Raw genomic sequence first — 20313 nt, 5'->3', positions numbered from 1 at the left:
GCAATTCAAAGAAGACTACATACAATATGATACTATTTGTATAAAACTCAAAGCCAAGGAAAAATAAACATTATATTTTTAGGCCAATTCATAATATATGGTGGTGAAACTCCTTTTTATGAATGAAGAAATGATAATTTCAACCATCAAGATGTTAATGATAGCTGGGCACAGTGAAGCATACCTGCAACCCCAGCTACTCACAAGACTAAGGCAGGGCTGGGTGTGTGGCTCAGTGGCAGAACACTTGCCTCGCATGTGTGAGCCACTGGGTTTGAGTAAGTAAATGAAATAAAGGTCCATCAACAACTAAAAAAAATATATATATGAAAAAAAATAAATAAAAGACTAAAGCAGGAGGATTGCAGTTTCAAGGCCAGCCTGGACAATTTTGCAAGAGTTTGTCTCTAATTTTTCAAAATAGTTTAGGTATGTAGCTCAGTGGTGGAGTGCTTATGTAGCATGAATGAGGCCCTGAGTTCAATACCTAGTACCACATACATACACACACACACACACACATACATACACACACACACACGCAAAAGACATTAGTTACCTCTGGTACTATGGAGTCAGGATTAAGTAAGGATATGGGGGCTTAAATGGTTTCTGGTAATGTCCTGGTTCTTAAATTAGGTAGTGGGCTCTTTAATTATAAGTTATCCTATTCTGTATATAATTGTAAGAATTAAATAATACCCATTCAAAAATTGAGAAAATTTGGGTATAAAATGTAATTTGTAAATACCATTTTTCTTGCAAAATATTTTCAATATAATATTCAAAAACAATTTAAAGGATTTAGCTCTTCTTCCCCTAACACCAGAGCCAACAAATATTGGGTTGTTTTCTATTGTTCCAATGACTACACTAATAGCAGAGGCCAAGGAAACATCTTTTGTATAAGACTTGTCATGGATTCAGATGTTTTAAAGATATAATTTATATTCTGGACTATATTCACAAGAAGCAGAAACACAAAAACAACATACACATATGTAAAATCAAGAACATTTCTCTATACCACTAACAACTGCAAAGAAAATACCAAAACAGCCACAAACACAATTAGTGACTTTATTGAAGACCCAGAAGACTCTGCCAAGAAATGGTAATTATAACACACATCTGAGGCTGAGGCATTCATACTGATCTTATCTAGGGGGTTCCTTTAGATTTCCTAATAATTGTGATTTCATCACACCCCAGATACCTCCTTTGCAAATGGAGCCAGGCCTCAAGTCAGTCCTGAGCCACTATTCTCAGGCTGCTGATTACAGACAAGTGGCCTCTCCTTCCATTATCCCAGCAGCTATCTAATGCATGTGAACCACAAAATGGACCCTTGCTTCTTTCCTGTCCAGCTCCATCTAAATAAATGGTAACAGACAGACAGGAGTCCCCAAGGGCACAAAATATTTTCTTTCTAAATAATTTTAAAGGAAAAGAGGGAAACCATGTATGTGCTAATGGAGCGTCTCTAGCTGAAACAACTTATCTGCAGATGTGCTCTGTCTAGCCACACCTTGATCAATGTGCTCTGCTGAAATGCCTGCAATCTGTGATTCTGTCTGAAGGGAGTGAAAAGTGGTACATCCACCCAAAGGGATTCAGGCTCTTTCCACTATACAAAGCTGGTACTTCACCTATAAGTCTAATAAACTGGTACTTTTTAGAACAATCTCAGATTCTCAGTGAAATTTTCAACTGTCTGAAATACTTTCAGCATCTAGGCTGGTTTCTAACACTTTAAAGGAAAAAAAAGAAAGATATCAAAATCAAAGTGACAAGTTGAGCTGGGGTGTGTTTCAGTAGTATAGGACTTGCCTAGCAAGTTCAAGGCTTTGGGTTTGGTCCCCAGCACCACACCTGTACACAAACACAAAAGAATGGTGACAAGTATTAGGCCTGGCCTGTGCTTGGCACTGTACTAGTAGCATCAGCCCAAGTTCAGAAGGACCCTTCAGGAATCAAATTGCTTAAAATTCCATTAAAAAGTTGCCTAGGGTCAGTGGTTAGCAGTATCTGGGCCTTTGCCAGTCAGAATTGTTTAGGGTAGCAAGAAGGTTAGGTTTAAACCCCAGAAGGTAAGGCCAATGCCAGTATAACCTCCTTTTGCAGGCAGCCCTGGGAGCAAAAACCAGGTTTTTGGCTTCCTTTGCACTCTGCTGATTCCTGCTGGGTTTAGGTTAAAAAGGACACATTGGAGCATCTGCTCTCCAGTGGCACTCCTCACCCTCATCTCTAAACCAAGAAAAAGACTGTAACAGCACTGAAGTATACTGTAAGTGCTCCTAAGACAGCTTTAACACTCCTTTGGGCAAGGGACACAAAGCCTCAGATAAACCACAAAACAATCCACTTGGCACCATAGTATTGTTTTGTTCTGGGAATTCTGACCTTAGGCAAAACCATAGTCATGAATACATAAACAACCACTTTCTGAGCCATCTAACAATGACTAAGCTCTGCTATTAAGCAGAGTACCTCTGCCAGAGGAAAAAGCAGAAAGGTGGCAGAGCTAGCCATGGCAATGCCTCACCTGAGTGACAGTACAAATCTCACCAGTGAGAGTCCACAGTACAAAAACGACCTTGCTTGTCATGATCTCATTTGAAAAGCTATACAGCAAATAGTCTGCAAACAGATATCAGGCCACGCCGTCTAAATGATTAGAACAGCCAGTGGTATGTAAACCCTGGGCAATAAGGTCTCCAAAGACTTCGGGTGAAGGAAGAGGATCCTGACTGTGAGAAAGAGGGTCCCTGGAGACATCTGACCTGGACAGGATGCCATCTCTCACGATGATTACCTGGGTGGCTGTGAAAGTTAATGGGATGAAGCCCTCACTATCAGCAGAGAGAAGAATCCAATGGGAATCTGTGAAGTAAAATAAACAAAGACAATTTAGGATATCTAATTCTATAAGGAGAATGATGACAACAAATAAGGTGGGTTTTTTTTTAGTGGAATACAGTAGTTGATATCAAGCCTTATCATCATAGGATTTTACAGAGAATGGTGGGCTAAAAGGACTGAGGGTCAGGTTACATGGCAGGAAGAGGATGTCAGTGACTTACAGTCATCCAAAGTTGGTCACTTAGGTAGAGTTAAAGGACATACACTTTCACCCAGGCCCGGCATTTATCACCCAGTGCTATATATACAAGCTTGTGTATGCACATACATTAAGGGTTGTATGTAGAAGTTTTCTCCCTTATCTATGTGCTCTTCACCAGTTTCTCAAGAAACTATCTGAATCTGAGAAGCAGTTAATCTATGGAGAAACATTCATTATTTTGTAGATCCATAATAACCTGTAGACATTCAAGGAGATTGAAATGACTAGTTAGAATATAGTTGCCCAGATAATCCTGAATGGTTTGTTTCAGGGTAACCTAGGAACCACTAGCACAACACATGCTTGGACCTTTTCTGGTTCCTTTAAGTCTAATGTGTCTTACTTTTTGACCCTGTGATTTCACTTCTGAAAATCTACACTCCCAAGAATAACATAAAATATGCAGAGAGGGTTTTTCTTAGTGTTATTTATAATGGTGAAAAGTTGAAAACCCCCTAACTGGGTCAAAGAATACATCACAAATAAGATACAGAACAGCTCAGAATGAAATATTAACTTATCCATTAAAAATGAGAATCATGAGCTGGACATGGTGATACATGTCCAAAATCCCAGCTACTTGGAAGACTGGGACAGGAGAGAAGTCTAGGCAACTTAGCAAGACCCTGTTCCAAAATTTTAACAAAGAGCTGGGATGTAGTTCAGTGGTAGAGCGCTTACCTAGCATATGCAAGGCCCTAGGTTCAATTCTTAATACTGCAAAACAATTTTTAAAAGTGATTTATGGGGGGGCTGGGGATGTGGCTCAAGCGGTAGCGCACTCGCCTGGCATGTGTGCGGCCCGGGTTCGATCCTCCAGCACCACATACAAACAAAGATGTTGTGTCCGCCAATAACTAATAAATAAATAAATATTAAAAAAAAAAAGTGATTTATGGGGCTGGGGATGTGGCTCAAGTAGTAGCGCGCTCGTCTGGCATGCGTGCGGCCCGGGTTCGATCCTCAGTACCACATACAAACAAAGATGTTGTGTCTGCCGAAAACTAAAAAATAAATATTAAAATTCTCTCTCTCCCTCTCACTCTCATTCTGTCTTAAAAATTAAAAAAAAAGAATATCTACTAACTTTAAAAAAAGTGATTTATGAAGCTACATCATAAATGCAAATGCCAAAACAAAAAAAGAGAAAAATGCTAATACTACAATGTTAAATGGGAAAAAATAAAATGATATTCTATGTTCAGTGTGTTGGCTACTGTTAAAAGAATGAAGCCTAACAAGAATATAGAAGTGTTAATATCAAAATGTCTGAATAATTTCTTAAACCTTTGTTCTAGCAGACTAATATTTGCTCCTATGCTTATGCAAAGGTAAATCTTAAATTATATGAACAAATAAAATCTGCTATATTGTGCTTGGGACATTTAAATCAATGTAAATATATGTATTCTGTGACATGATGTTTTATTTGGCTATTTAAAAACATTTAAGATTATGTTTAAAAGAAAAATAAAATGAGGCATAACAATCATGCTCTACATCTGATTAATGTGGGTATTACTCAATCAAATACCATCTGAGAGTGTCCTTCATGTCTCCATGCCTGCTCCATATCAGAACAACTTCTTTTAAGAAATATTCTGCAATGCTATGATTTTTACATTTTAGTGCAATAAGTTAAGTATACGTGAGGTGTGAGGTTGCTATGTGATTTCCTTTTCATTGTTATACATTGCTTTGTAACTTTTCTAGTCTTATCATGTGTACATTTAAATTTTCCAGCTAGGCTGTAAGTTTCCTAAGGGCAGAACCAATATTTTCATGTGTTATCTCTAATAGGCTGGCTATACACTAGGCAATTAATGATATTAATTAACTAGCAAATTACTGAATGATTGGTATACCTCATTTCTGTTACCAGTGGAAGCCACAGAATGGATGGTAAAGGGAGGAATGTTATGAATTTAACCTACCATGCAGCATTTCAACAAGAGAGAGGCCAAACATCTGCTGAATTGCACTGAGCCTTAGCTTGCCATTGCAGAGAAGCACTGCTCTTCTTTCAACAGGACCTACATAGCAAGGTTTCTTCAAAATAAATAAATAAACAAATAAATAAACAAATAAACAAATGTTGCTAAACTATTACAAAAATAGTGGGGCTAACATTTCTTTTTTTCTTTTTTTAGTTGTAGTTGGACACAATGTGTTTAATTTATTTGGTGTAGTGCTGAGGATAGAACCCAGTGCCTTGTTCATAATAGGCCAGCGGTCTACTGCTGAGCCACAACCCCAGCCCTAGGGCTAACATTTCTTAAGAATAGAAATGGGTGGGCTGGGGTTGTGGCTCAGTGGTAGAGTGCTTGCCTAGCAATTTGAGGCCCTGGATTTGATTCTCAGCACCGCATATAAATAAATAAAAATAAAGTTCTACTGACAACTAAAAAAAAAAAAAAAAAAAAAGAAAGAAAAAAAGAATAGAAATGGGGCTAACATTTCTTCCGTTTTTTTTTTTTTTTGCAGTGTTTTTAAAACACACTCTGCCAAGTTTTATTAAAGAAAAATTTTACATGTTTTACTTTTCACCAGTCTGTTCTGGCATGCTTCTAATGATATCAGAATCACCCGGATCAATGATAGACAGTGTGCATACTCTGTAGTATTTTCCACATGCTGTGCCCAGTTCAATATTATTGCCACTGTAGTGATGGACACCAGTTTTGGCCAACATGGCATAGTACTCTACTTCAGATTTCCTTAAAGCTGGACAGTTGTTGGCAAGGATGACCAATTTCGCTTTGCCCTGTCTGATCATCTTCAGAGTTTGCTTGTACCCCAGTACATACTTTCCACTTTTCATAACAAGCTGAAGCCAAGAGTTTACCGACTCCAGGGACTTTTTCGTCTTTTTTGCAGCCACCATCTTCCTGCCTTAAATGCGGGACGGCCCCCAACCTAGAGCAGCCATCAAGATGGCTGGAGAGCTAGAAAGGGCTAACATTTCTTAAGAACAGAATGTGAAACAGTTTTTGAAAATCCTTGTCTATTATCACTATCAACTATACTTCAGTTATAAATCTTAAGGAGCTCTTGCTGTATTCTTTTTCTTTTCATTTCTTTTTTTTAAAATTTATTTTATTTTATTTATTCTGTTACATATGACAGCAGAATGTAATTCAATTCATAATACACAAATAGAGTACAATTTTTCATGTCTCTGGTTGTACACAAAGTAGAGTCTCACTATTCATGTTTCCGTACACGTACTTAGGGTAATGATGTCTGTCTCATTCCAACTTTCCTATCCCCATGCCCCCTGCCTTCCCTTCCCTCTCCTTTGCCCTATCTAAATTTCATCTGTTCCTCCCTTGCCCCCCCCATCCCCATTTTGAATTAGCCTCCTTATATCAGAGAATACATTCGGCATTTGGTTTTTGGGATTGGCTTACTTAGCATGGTATTCTACAACTCCATACATTTACTGGCAAATGCCATGATTTTATTCTCTTTTAATGCCGAGTAATATTCCATTGTGCATATACACCACATTTTCTTTATCCATTTATCTATGGAAGGGTATTTAGGTTGGATTCACAATTTAGCTATTGTGAATTGTGCTGCTATAACCATTGATGTGACTGTGTCCCTATAGTATGCTGTTTTTAAGTCCTTGGGTATAAACTGAGAAGTGGGATAGCTGGGTCAATGGTGGTTCCATTCCCTGTTTTCCAAGGAATCTCCATACTGTTTTCCAGTTTGGTTGCACCAATTTGCAGTCCTACTAGCAATGTGAGAGTGTGCCCTTTTCCCCACATCCTCATCAACACTTATTGTTGTTTGTATTCTTAGTTCTGCTGCATTATTTAACGTATCTACAGGATCAGAACAAAATACAATCCCTAAGGTACTTTCCCTCTTTCTCTAAACTCTAATTCTAGGAACTGGCTTTCCTAGGACGTGACCAATGACACTATAGGATGATGGAGAGTAGCACAGTTCAATCCTGAAGAACAATTCCCTGGCTGTTTTAAAAAGAACTAAGAAACTTCACACTTGCTTTAGTGGAGAAAATGCAAAGAAAGACTGACCTAGTGGTAAAATATCTGAGCATTTGCACAAATAAAACAAACAAACTGTGGTCAAAATTCACTTAGCTTAGAAAAAGTATAAAGGAAAATCATTTTTAAAATGTAAAAAGTCATTACAAATTAATCTTCTTTAGAAATGGTTTCAAATATAGCTAGAGTATAAAAAAATATTTTAAAATTATCACTCTTAACTTAAAACACATTAAGAGCCCAAAGGCATAATCACAAAACATAAAATAAAGAAAAATTACTTCTAATTATGTATTATTTGAAATAATATCTTCATTCAAGTATTTAAAGAATAGTATTGTAAGTAAGTTATGTGTCTAATTTGTTTTATTAAAATTTTCACAGTTCATTTTCTGAATGCTACGAAATGTGATTTCAACTTAAAAAGATAAATTATACTCCATTTATGGTAGGGCAAACCACTCAAAAATGTATACTAATAACATTTGTAAACAAAGTCACATGAATAAACTGTAAAAGTCCTAAGCAGCTAATTGTTTAATTCATGAAATGTAACATTTGAAATTATAAGAGACACTGTCCTATGCTTTTCATTATTTTGCTTTTTTTCTGACTTTTGTCATTATAAAAGGAAGATATAATCACCATTTTAAAAAACAAAAATTTGTAATGCAGAAAGTAAGGTCCCTAAAATTCTACCTATAATTTTTAAAAATTTAGTTTTAAACTATTCTTTGAAAAACATATATCCTTGAGTTGGTACAGTAGTAATATTAAGTAAACACTAATTAAAATACCTCTTTTTGACCAGTATTAAAAGAGTAATTTATATGATGCTTATACATGTTGATTTCACTATCAACATGCTGCAAATATCTATTAAATCTAATAAGGAAAATAAATACAAGCAATTCACATTCAATTGGCAAAAACCATGAAAACACACTAAATTCACTAATCATGAATAAGTGAAACAACACCTCACACTGATCAGATTGGAGAGATGTGAGGAAAAGGATAGTCATATGTTGCTGATGGGTGTGAGATAGTGCACTGTAACGTTAAAAGAAAATCTTTGGGGGCTGAGGTTGTGGCTCAGCAGTAGAGCACTCGCCTCGCACGTGAGAGACCCTGGGTTCGATCTGCAGCACCACATAAAAATAAATAAGTGAAATAAAGGCATTATTTCACTTATTTATTTAGTTGTCCAACTACAACTAAAACATAAATATTAAAAAAGAAAATCTTTTTTAAAAAAATATATTTAAATTGGATTTATTTTTAAATATTTTTTTTAGTTGTAGATGGGTACAATATCTTTATTTATTTATTCTTATGTGGTACTAAGATTCGAACCCAGTGCCTCACTTCATGCAAGGCAAGAGATCTACCACTGAGCTACAACCCCAGTCCCTAGACTGGATTTATTTTTATGTGGTGCTGAGGACCAAACCCAGGGCCTCACATATGCTAGGCAAGTACTCTACCTACCACTGAGCCACAACCGTAGCCCCTAAAAGAAAATCTCTAAAAGGCAATCTTGCAGTTCTATCAAAAGCACAAACATACATAGTCTTCAAATTTACACCTCCAAATACAAGTTCTAAACCAAATGGACACACACACTGTTTCAGCACTGTTTGGAGTGGCCCTTGATGGAAAACAAAGTGAATGTGGATCAACAAGGGGATAGCTGAATGCACAGGGGCAATTTCTGAGAATTCCTGAGATATAACAAAAAGCATAAAATCTCAGATTCAGAGAATATAACAAATCTTGGAAGAGAACCTAAAAAAAAAAACCACAATTATATTAAGGAAAACTTCACCAAGACTTGTTCATATATGATTTCACCCACTATGTGAAATCGAGACCATTAGAACCTGATAAAATTCTTCTGGGTTTTAAGAATCAATCTAGCTTTCATCATATAAAGCAACATAAAACCCAGTGAAAACACTGAATTTCGGGCTGGGGATGTGGTTCAAGCAGTAGCGCGCTCGCCTGGCATGCCTGTGGTCCAGGTTCAATCCTCAGCACCACATACAGACAAAGATGTTGTGCCCGCCAAATACTAAAAAATAAATATTAAAAAATCCTCTCTCTCTCTCTTCCTCTCTCTTTAAAAAAAACAAAAAACAAAAAACACTGAATTTCCACCAAGATAGGCTATTGTACTTACTCAATGACAAAACTCTATATTGCTAAGCAACAAATAAATTCTTTTGTCTCAGAAAACTAACTCGAAGTGTAGTGATAGTCCACTCTGATTTTAATTTGCATTTCTCTAATGGCTAATGAGGTTGAGGTGTTATCTATATATACTCTTCAGAAAAATTCTGTGTACATGTTTAAAAAAAAATAGCATACTCAGCATGGAGTGCACCATATGACTATTTTTGCAAAACAATGACAAACCACCCCTTGCACACATACAGTATATATCTATGTATACAAGATCTGTGTTAGATTATATGAGTATGAAGAAAAACATGGAAGGATACACATTAAGCTGCTGGTGAAAGTGGATTATGGGGAGGATGGGTTGGGGCCATATTCAATGTGGAAAGAAGTATCCACAATAAAGTACCCACATGTATGATATAATCCCACCTAAATAATAATATGTACTTGCATATGTATACATAGAGATGCATCCAAAACATTTTATTTTTTATTTTTTGGTGGTGCTGTGGATTGAACCCAGGGCCTTGTACATGCAAGGCAAGCTACTCTATACCCATCCCATGTTTTTGAATATCTGAATGTCTCTACTGTAAAAGGAAAAGGTTTTCCTAACACAATAACAATTTTTTTCCTACATATAAATTGCCAAAGTGTAGTCATTCATTTTTTCACACCAAACACAAGATAAAAATCACAACATATATTGGTTATGTGTGCCTATCTGTTTGGTAAGCTAACCTGCAAAGGTTTATCACCTTGCTTGTAATATACATGCCCAGGTTAGTGAAGTTCAGTTAGAGTACCTCTTTTTCATTAAAACTTCTTGCACTGGATGCAGCAGCTTTAATGTAAAGTGGTAGCTCCTCAAAGGGGCAATTACCTGGTAAATGATGTGAACATAAGGGAGATCCTTAGAGAGTGGATACACTGGAGAGGATTTCTTCCCATTATGTACAAAATCCATGAGTTCAGAAAGACACTGTTGCAATTCAATCAGGTTTCTAGACAAAATTCCCAGTTCCTTAGGTAGCTGGTAAGTTTCCTTTTCCTTTTGTAAGTTCTCTTTTTGAAACACATCAGGAGGTTTTGGTGTGCTGGAGTGATCTAGTGTTCTGCTGGGCCTTGAGAGTGTTTCCAAGGCAATGGAATCATCAGTGATACTGGATGGGAGACTTTTGATTTCTTTAATAAGGGGCCTTCCAGGCCTTTTATTCTGACTATTAGTATTAGCTGTTAATAAAAGCCCTCTGTTTTGGTGGCAAAAATCTGGGGAAAGACTTCTAATCAACTTTTTCCTATTTAACAGAGCACTGCAAATAGAAGGAGCACTCTGGCTTTTGTTAGATGTGGCTGAAGATTCTTCTTTCAACAATACTTCTCTAACAATCAGATGAAGGATATACTGATCAGACTCTGAAGAAGGAAGAAATGCTGAATCAGTGGACTTTTGTTTTCCTACCAAAATTAATAATTTGTCTGCCAAAAAACATATGCCTTTGGGTCTTTCATTACTTTCTAAATGAATTTGCTGGATGTTTGGCATAGAAGATGAAATGATAGAGTAGATCAAAATTATATTACAAGTGTTGGAAGCCACTGCCACTACCTGTGCTTTAAGATTAAATGCTATTAAATCAGGAACCAAAATGCCTGGAACAGTCACTTTTCTGGTCATGGTAACTGCTTCCTTAAAAGTCACAAGAACCAAATGTGAAGAATCCTGGCCAGTTCCTGTCAAGTAGTTCTTTTGTCTTAAGCAAATAAGAGAACTCCCCTCAGACCTAGCTTGGTTGAAATGTATATGAGTTAGATCCAAGGGCTCTGAAAAGGAAGGAGAAACTGATATTTCAGAATTTGATTCAGAAGCAATTTCCCCCTTATCCACAGAAGGCATTTCATCAATAACTGGAAAAGTAGGCAGATGAGTATCTTCACCGCTAAGTGGAACATCAAAGGTTTCCAATGCATTTAAGCTGCAAATCTTATCTAGTGGAAGCTCTGTAGCTATAGCAACCTGTGAATCCACAGTGGCTCTCATGGAACAGATGTAGCTGTCCACATCAAACACTGGACACAAGGAGGACCTGTGAAGAATCTTCTGAGGACTATCCCAAACAAAAGAATGAAGGCTGCTGCCTACTGCAACCACTAGCCTCTGGCCATCCTGGGTCCAGCATCCACAGTGAATGCGGCCCTGAGTGTTGATGTCCACTTTTATCCGGGAACTGTCACAGTGAACATCAGGGAAAACAGAGACATTCTGTGAAGTCATCACAGTCAGGACAGCATTTTTGGGGTGCCACACACAGCCCTGGGGAAGGAGAGGAAGTGATTCTCTAATTTCAGAGGTCTGAGACACCAACCATTTGCTTGACCCCACAGTGCTGGGACACAGCTGCCACACAGTGACATGCTTCTTGTGCTGGATAGCAAGTAGAGTAGGCATGTCAGTCATTGCTGACTGGGCCCACGATAACCCACAGACATGTTCAAATTGTCCAATGACTCTGGAGTTCCCAAACTTGGCTTCTCCATTGTGAAGCTGTAAATCAGTCAGAAATACTTGATTCCCATCCGTCCAGGCAAGGCCATGGTTTGGGTGTATTGCTTGATACAACACATTCAGTCCAGTCCTGAGCAGTTTTCCTTTTCCCAACTCCATCCTTTGTGATAAAAGTTATCTGAAATGATTAGGAAGGAAAGTTACACCATGAAAAAAATAATTTTAAAAATCCAGAATATAGGCTATTTAAGATAACTGACTTGGACCCAGGTCAGTCTTGTAGGGGGATAAAAAGACAGGAATAATGTTGTAAATTAAGAGACTACTGAGAGCTGGGGAGGCAGCACAGTAGTAGAATATTTGCTTAGCATGAATGAGGCCCTGGGTTCCATCCCTAGCACTACAAAAAAATAAAATATAAAAACAAAAATTAAAGAGAGAGACTGCTGAGTTAAGACAATGCAATGTAAAAACTTTGGCTTGATTTTGAATTGAGGATATAAAATTTTCTGTCTCAAAAAATGTATTTTTTACAACTGAAGAATTATGATTAAGAAGATATGTGATCGAGGGATATAGCTCAGCAGTAGAACATGAACTCAGCATGTGTGAGGCTCCGAGTTCAATCCTTAGCACCACACACACAAAAAAGAAGGGACAGTAGACTTGTTAATCTTTATTAAATGTGTTAGAGGATATACGTTGAAGTATTTGGGATAGTTTCAAGATATGTAGAACATGCTTTCAAATGGTTTAGAAAAAAAATTTTATATATAGATAGATAAAACAAATATAACAAAATGTTAACAATTATTGAATTCATACTTAGGCTACATTGGCATTAATGGGATTTCAACCTTTTAGAAGGCTGAATATCTCAACCTCTACTCTACCATCATTCTAGGATCTTTGAACTTGAATGTGTTCATACATATTTATGACACATAAGATCAGTAATAAGAAATACTATTGGGATAAGTTAAAAATATGAATATTCACTTTGAAATAAATATTTTTTAATTTCTTCTTTAAACAATGTTATTCTTGCTGGGTGCAGTGGCACACGCCTATAATCCTAGCAGCTAGGGAGACTGAGGCAGGAGGATCACGAGTTCAAAGTCAGCTTCAGCAATGACAACTCAATGAGATCCTATCTCTAAGTAAAATACAAAATAGGGCTGGGGATGTGGCTCCGTGGTTGAGTGTAATCCCCCAGTACCTGAGTTCAATCCCCGGCACACAACCCCCAAAAAGAATGTTATTCTTTAATTTCTTTGAAACACTGATTTATAGCTAAGTAAACCTGCATTTCCCAAACTGCAATTCCTAAGACCCCACATAAAGTCCTTTTTCACTTTTGCAAAATAAATAAATATTCTTCAATTTAAGAGTGAAAAATTGCCAAGAACATTTTGAAATTCCATCAAAGAATCATCTAACTTGGAAAGGTCATTTCTTTACCACTCTCCTCCTCCTCCTCTTCCTCTTCTTCTTTTTTTAATTGTAGGTGGACACAATACCTCTATTTTATTTTTATGTGGTGCTGAGGATTGAACCCAGTGCCTCAAGCGTGCCAGGTGAGTGCTCTACCACTGAGCCCCAGCCCCAGCCCCATCATTCACTTCTTAATCCCCTCCTTTACCAATTTCTCGTCCAAAGCAACACTCACCAAGCCACCAATGCCATCCCTGTCACTGAATCCTTTCAGCCTATTCTACTGAGCAGCCAGTGTCAAAGACAGAACTTGAGAAACTGTCTTCAGATTCTAAATCCAAAGAAATGAATTTTCTGCCAAACAGCCTGGTAATCTGCTTTTAACTCTTCTGTAAATGACTTCTCATACTTCTTTATTAGCTTCATGCTTGCTTTTAGGATCTTGTACTAAGAATAATTGGTCTGTTATGCTTCTACACATGATGTCAGATTAAATGGTTCTGCAGTGGCTTGCTAAATGGAGAAAAAGTCCCCTGTCGTTGCTAATGACAAAAACAGCAATCTCTATCCCATTGGTCTTCTGTAATATATGGTTTTCGCTAATATCCACTTATGTATTTTTAAAAGTCTTTTATTGATAAATAATGCATAATACATTTTCCTGGACAGAAAAATTCCTAATGGACTAAATGTATGAAAGGCAATTTATCTGACATATTTTAGACCACCTAATTTAGTCTAATGTCATTAGAGTGTGTGTGGACAGAGTAGCACAAGAAAAGAACTTGTGAATAAACCGGGGAAAACATGATAATAAATTTAATGAAGTTTTTAGAAAAATAAATTTTACTGTCTTTATCTTTAACAACAAGAAAAAAATTGACATTTTTTTCTCAGAAACCTAATAATAAATTTTAAAATCTGCTCCATTCTTTTCTCTGCCTATGCTATACCAGGACCTGACCACCTTTCACTTTTTATTAGGGTAGAACAAGGAAAAGTGTCCTTGATTCTAGTCTCTTCTTTCCAAAAGAGCCTGAATGCTATGTGTTGTCAGGCAGATTAATCTTTCTACAAAGCATAACTCTGCTGGGCACTGGGGTACATACCTGTAATCCCAGCTTCTCCAGAGGCTGTGGTAGGACAGAAAGTTCAAGGCCAGCCTAGCAAGACCCTGACTCAAAAATTAAAAAGTAAAAATAAAAAAAGAGGCTAGGGATGTAGCTCAGTGGTGGAAGAGGGAAAGGACAGCTCTGAATATTTTGTTCTTTTCTTCAAAAACTTTTGAAGAATTGCCACAGTCTTCAGTGTGTATAGAAAGTTCTTCCCATGGGCTGGGGTTATGGCTCAGCGGTAGAGCGCTTGCCTAGCAAGTGCGAGGCCCTGGGTTCAATCCACAGCACCACATAAAAATAAATAAAGGTGTTGTGTCCAACTACAACTAAAAAATAAATTTAAAAAAAAAAAAAGGGCTGGGGATGTGGCTCAAGCAGTAGTGCGCTCGCCTGGCATGTGTGCGGCCCGGGTTCGATCCTCAGCACCACATACCAACAAAGATGTTGTGTCCGCCAAAAACTAAAAAAAAAATAAATAAACAAATATTAAAATTCTCTCTCTCTCTTAAAAAAAAAAAAAAAAGAAGAAAGTTCTTCCCAGGGCTAGGGATGTAGTTCGGTGGTAGAGCACTTGCCTAGCATGCATAAGGACCTGGCGGCTCCAAAACTTTTTTTAATTAATTAAAAAATAAATTAAAAAGTTATTTCAAAATGTATTAGCAAGGCATTTTAGGCTGTATACTATCTGATATGGATATAGTTGTCCAACTTCAGCTCTTTGATCATAAAGGGCCGGCTGAGGAATCTGAGGTAAGTAGCGCACATTCATAAGACAATGTGCAGGATGGACCTGAGAAAAAAGAGACAGGCTTCATCAGAGGCCATGAAATAGTCGGAATGGCACAATGGTCTGAAAGAGAACCAAGTTTGTAGCAATTTCAGTAGAGAAAGAGCGCCAGATTCAGGAGATGCTTCTAAAACAGAGGGAACAGATCATATCAGATAGCATATGAGAGGAGGAAAGAACTAAGGAGAATATCCAGATTTTTAGCTTGGAAAATGCTGAACCCACTAACCAAAGATACAGAAGGTAGGAAATGCTTCAAAAGTGAGAAGAGGCAGGACACAGTGGCATATACCTTTAATCTCAAGTGCCTCAGGAGGCTGAGGCAGGAGGATCACAAGTTTGAAGCCAACTTGGGCAAATTGGCAAGACCCTGTCTCAAAAAATAAAAAAAGGGGGGCTGGGGGTGTGGCTCAAGCAGTAGCGCACTCGCCTGGCATGCCCACGGCCCAGGTTCGATCCTCAGCACCACATACTAACAAAGACGATGGGTTTGCCAATAACTAAAAAAGAAATATTAAAAAATTCTCTCTCTCTTTAAAAATAAATAAATAAATAAAAATTAAAAGAAAAATAAAAAAGGGTTGGGAATGTACCTTAGTAGTACAGAGTCACTGGGTTCAAACTCCAGTAGTGGGGAGGGGGGTGAGAAGTGGGTGAAATATGATAAATTTAGTATTATATGTGCTTCACTTAAGTTGTCTATAAGAAGTCAGGTATGGTGGCATATATCTGTATTTCCAGCTACATGTGTGGCTGAAACAAGAGACTAATAACTTCAAGGCCGGCCTAGCAATTTAGCAAGACCCCATCTCAAAATAGAAAAGAGCTGGTAAAGTGCTTATTAGACAGACAAAAGAAATTAAAGGCATTAAGATAGGAAAAGAAGAACTTAAATTATCACTATTTGCGGATGATATGATCCTATACCTAGAAGACACAAAAGGATCTACAAAGAAACTACTAGAGCTAATAAATGAATTCAGCAAAGTGGCAGGATATAAAATCAACACGCATAAATCAAAGGCATTCCTGTATATCAGCGACAAATCTTTGCTGAGGGCCATTGCCAAGTAGGAATGACGCATCGAAATTTCCTTGCCAGTGTACCCCATGTTGCTTAGAGGAAGGACTCGTGGAAATGGACTTGCCTTGGACATTCGCTGTGACATTGCTCGTATGTTTGAGAAAGGTGACCCTGCTCAAGGACCAGGGTGGATCCGGGTTTAGGGAGGATCCTACTGGATTAGGGTGGATCCAGGTTTAGGGTGTATCCTGCAGGTTTTAGGGAGTATCCCACTCCTTGGGTTTAGGGCGTTCCTGGTTTAGGACAATCTGGGTTTAGGGTGGTTCCAGGTTTAAGGTTATTCCTGCTGGGAATAGGGCGTATCCTGCTGCCTGAGTTCCCCATAGAGTTCTCATGGAATTCAGAAAGTATTTGGGATTCATTTTTTTTTTTTTTTTTTTTTTAGTATTTGGCGGACACAACATCTTAGTTTTGTATGTGGTGCTGAGGATCGAACCCGGGCCACAAGCATGCTAGGCGAGCGCGCTACCGCTTGAGCCACATCCTCAGCCCCAAGTATTTGGGATTCAAAGCCTGGTGGAGTACGTGAATTTTGCGGGCAGAACCTGATTTTCCTCAGAACATGTTTGTAGAGGGCCGGTGTGAGTTGGAGAATAAAGAATTGCTGTTTGAATCTACAAAGCTGTGAGTGGCTCGTGATCTTGGGCCCAGCCAGACTGCGGCAAATCTTCTGAACTGGAAATGAAGAAAACCACCCCATTCACAATATCCTCAAAAAATAAAATAAAATACTTGGGAATCAACCTAACAAAAGAGGTGAAAGATTTATACAATGAAAACTACAGAACCCTAAAGAGAGAAATAGAAGAAGATCTTAGAAGATGGAAAAATATACCCTGTTCATGGATAGGCAGACTAACATCATCAAAATGGCAATATACCAAAAGTCCTCTATAGGTTTAATGCAATGCCAATCAAAATCCCAACGGCATTTCTTATAGAAATAGATAAAGCAATCATGAAATTCATATGGAAAAATAAAAGACCCAGAATAGCAAAAGCAATTCTAAGCAGGAAGTGTGAATCAGGAGGTGTAGCGATACCAGATTTCAAACTGCACTACAGAGCAATAGTAACAAAAACAGCGTGGTACTGGTACCAAAACAGGCAGGTGGACCAATGGTATAGAATAGAGGACACAGAAACCAATCCACAAAATTACAACTATCTTATTTTCGATAAAGGGGCTAAAAGCATGCAATGGAGGAAGGATAGCATCTTCAACAAATGGTGCTGGGAAAACTGGAAATCATATGCAACAAAATGAAACTGAATCCCCTTCTCTCGCCATGCACAAAAGTTAACTCAAAATGGATCAAGGACCTTGATATCAAATCAGAGACTATGCGTCTGATAGAAGAAAAGGTTGGCTCCGATCTACATATTGTGGGGTCAGGCTCCAAATTCCTTAATAGGACACCCATAGCACAAGAGTTAATAACAAGAATCAACAAATGGGAGTTACTTAAACTAAAAAGTTTTTTCTCAGCAAGAGAAACAATAAGAGAGGTAAACAGGGAGCCTACATCATGGGAACAAATTTTTACTCCTCACACTTCAGATAGAGCCCTAATATCCAGAGTATACAAAGAACTCAAAAATTTAAACAATAAGAAAACAAATAACCCAATCAACAAATGGGCCAAAGACCTGAACAGACACTTCTCAGAGGAGGACATACAATCAATCAACATGTACATGAAAAAATGCTCACCATCTCTAGCAGTCAGAGAAATGCAAATCAAAACCACCCTAAGATACCATCTCACTCCAGTAAGATTGGCAGCCATTATGAAGTCAAACAACAACAAGTGCTGGCAAGAATGTGGGGAAAAGAGTACACTTGTACATTGCTGGTGGGACTGCAAATTGGTGCGGCCAATTTGGAAAGCAGTATGGAGATTTCCTGGGAAAGCTGGGAATGGAACCACCATTTGACTCAGCTATTGCCCTTCTCGGACTATTCCCTGAAGACCTTAAAAGAGAGTAATACAGGGACACTGCCACATCGATGTTCATAGCAGCACAATTCACAATAGCTAGACTGTGGAACCAACCCAGATGCCCTTCAATAGATGAATGGATAAAAAAAAATGTGGCATTTATACACAATGGAGTACTATGCAGCACTAAAAAATGACAAAATCATGGGATTTGCAGGGAAATGGATGGCACTAGAGCAGATTATGCTAAGTGAAGCTAGCCAAACCCTAAAAAACAAATGCCAAATGTCTTCTTTGATATAATGAGAGCAACTAAGAACAGAGCAGGGAGGAAGAGCAGAAGGAAAAGATTAACATTAAACAGAGACATGAGGTGGGAGGGAAAGGGAGAGAAAAGGGAAATTGCATGGAAATGGAAGGAGACCCTCAATGTTATATAAAATTACATATAAGAAGTTGTGAGGGGAATGGGGAAAAAAAAACAAGGAGAGAAATGAATTACAGTAGATGGGGTAGAGAGAGAAGATGGGAGGGGAGGGGGGATAGTAGAGGATAGAAAAGGTAGCAGAATACAACAGTTACTAATATGGCATTATGTAAAAATGTGGATGTGTAACCGATGTGATTCTGCAATCTTTGTAATGTTTTGAAAAACCAATAAAATAAATAAATAAATAAATAAATAAAAGAAAAAAAAGAAAAAGAAAAGAGCTGGTAAAGTGCTTTGTCTGGTTTAAGTAAGGCCCTGGGTTCAATCCCCAGAACTAAAAAAAAAAAAAAGTAAAAAAGAAAAAAGTTTATTTGAGCAATTATAAACAGGGCTGGGGATACAGCTCAGTTGGTAGAGTGCTTGCCTTGCATGCACAAGGTCCTGGCTGGGTTCAATCCCCAGCACCACAAAAATTTCCTATAAACAGAACAAAAATTAAATTGTGGGCAGTCCCTAGAACCAGAACAGGTTCTGCTAAATCCTTAGAACATCATGACAGCATTTATAGAAAAGGGAAATTAAGTATAGAGACAACGTAATTGGCTACAGCTAAATTGGTTACAGAGCCTCCCTCAATTAACTAAAACTCAGCTACTTTGATTAAACTAGTTCGGTCTGTTGGGCCCAGTGCAGGAGTCTCGTTCACGTCAATGGCTCCTACAAAATTTTATTTAACACTGTGCAACGCTGTATAACATCTTTCTTACTTAAGATTATATATTATATTTTTCTATGTTATTAAAAGTTTTATAAATATTTTTTGGAAGCCACTCCATAAAGTGAAATTACATGATTTGTTGAATTCACCCTTTTTTTCACTGACCTTCATACAGGCCCGGTCCTTTACACTTTTATTTTGACACAAGAGTCTCGGTAAATTGCCAACGCGATCCTGGCCTCCCAAGTCTCCGGGATTACAGGTGTGCACCACCGCGCCCGGACTCTACTCGCTGGAGAGCCCTGGTCGTGGCCAATTTTATTCTACTAAAAATAACGCTGTGAGCCGGGCGCGGTGGCTTTTAAGTAAGGCCCTGGGTAATCCCGGCAGCTCAGGAGGCTGAGGCAGGAGGATCGCGAGTCCAAAGCCAGCCTCAGCCACCGCGAGGTGCTAAGCTACTTAGTGAATCCTGTTTCTAAATAAAATACAAAATAGGGCTGGGATACGGCTCAGTGGTCCAGTGCCCCTGAGTTCAATTCTCGATACCAAAAATAAACAAAAATAACGCTGTGATAAAGATCTTTATGCATAAAGCATTTTAAAAAAAATCCAGACTTCCTTAGGACAGTCTCAGAAACATCATTCGTGAACCACGAGAAACGTATTCCCTCGTCTAAACCCGGTGCTCCTCCTCCAGCCCCTCACACGGGGCCCTCCCTGTTCTTCCGCACCTCTCGCCGCACCGGGATCTCCTCCCCGTCTTTGCCCACCAAGCGCCGGTCCCACTCCCTCGCAGCCCACCCCTACCTCCCCACACTCGCCAAGCCCGGAAGCAGAGGAGACAAAGTACCTTTGGTCTCACTGCCCCATAGAAAAACCAACCTCCCCGGGCACCTCGCAAGACCGTGAGTGAGAAGTCCTGGACAGCTACCGGAAGCATCGGCCCCCCGGCCCTCTGATAGGTGAGCG

General features: G+C 38.4%; 2 protein-coding genes across 7 annotated transcripts in view; both read right to left on the bottom strand.

Moving 5' to 3' along the window:
• Wdcp (WD repeat and coiled coil containing) overlaps positions 1–20313 on the bottom strand; it is a 27505-nt gene extending 7192 nt beyond the window's left edge. For 2 of the 6 annotated variants that reach the window (XM_040271370.2, XM_078029585.1), the window contains exons 1-3: positions 20195–20313; positions 10211–12011; positions 2816–2883 (exon numbers count right to left, since the gene is read on the bottom strand). In XM_040271370.2, the coding sequence (XP_040127304.2) occupies positions 2833–2883; positions 10211–11992 (1833 nt within the window). In that variant the 5' untranslated portion in view covers positions 11993–12011; positions 20195–20313 and the 3' untranslated portion in view covers positions 2816–2832. Of the gene's footprint in view, positions 1–1066; positions 2884–5058; positions 5174–10210; positions 12012–14376; positions 14843–20194 lie in introns of those variants that run through there. The other 4 variants (XM_078029583.1, XM_040271368.2, XM_078029584.1 and 1 more) reach the window with 4 other exon arrangements.
• On the bottom strand, positions 5609–6093 carry LOC101963795 (large ribosomal subunit protein eL30). Its single transcript, XM_005322598.5, has one exon. It carries the CDS (start codon positions 6006–6008, stop codon positions 5661–5663), a length of 348 nt encoding a protein of 115 aa, XP_005322655.2. The 5' UTR covers positions 6009–6093; the 3' UTR covers positions 5609–5660.

The sequence above is a fragment of the Ictidomys tridecemlineatus genome, chromosome 12 (genome assembly GCF_052094955.1).
Source record: "Ictidomys tridecemlineatus isolate mIctTri1 chromosome 12, mIctTri1.hap1, whole genome shotgun sequence".
Taxonomy (NCBI): Eukaryota; Metazoa; Chordata; class Mammalia; order Rodentia; family Sciuridae; genus Ictidomys; species Ictidomys tridecemlineatus.
This window is presented reverse-complemented; position numbering and strand designations above follow the sequence as displayed.

Bases quoted from the DNA above. Each gene is read 5' to 3' on its own strand.
- LOC101963795 (XM_005322598.5), bottom strand. From the start codon at position 6,008: ATGGTGGCTGCAAAAAAGACGAAAAAGTCCCTGGAGTCGGTAAACTCT.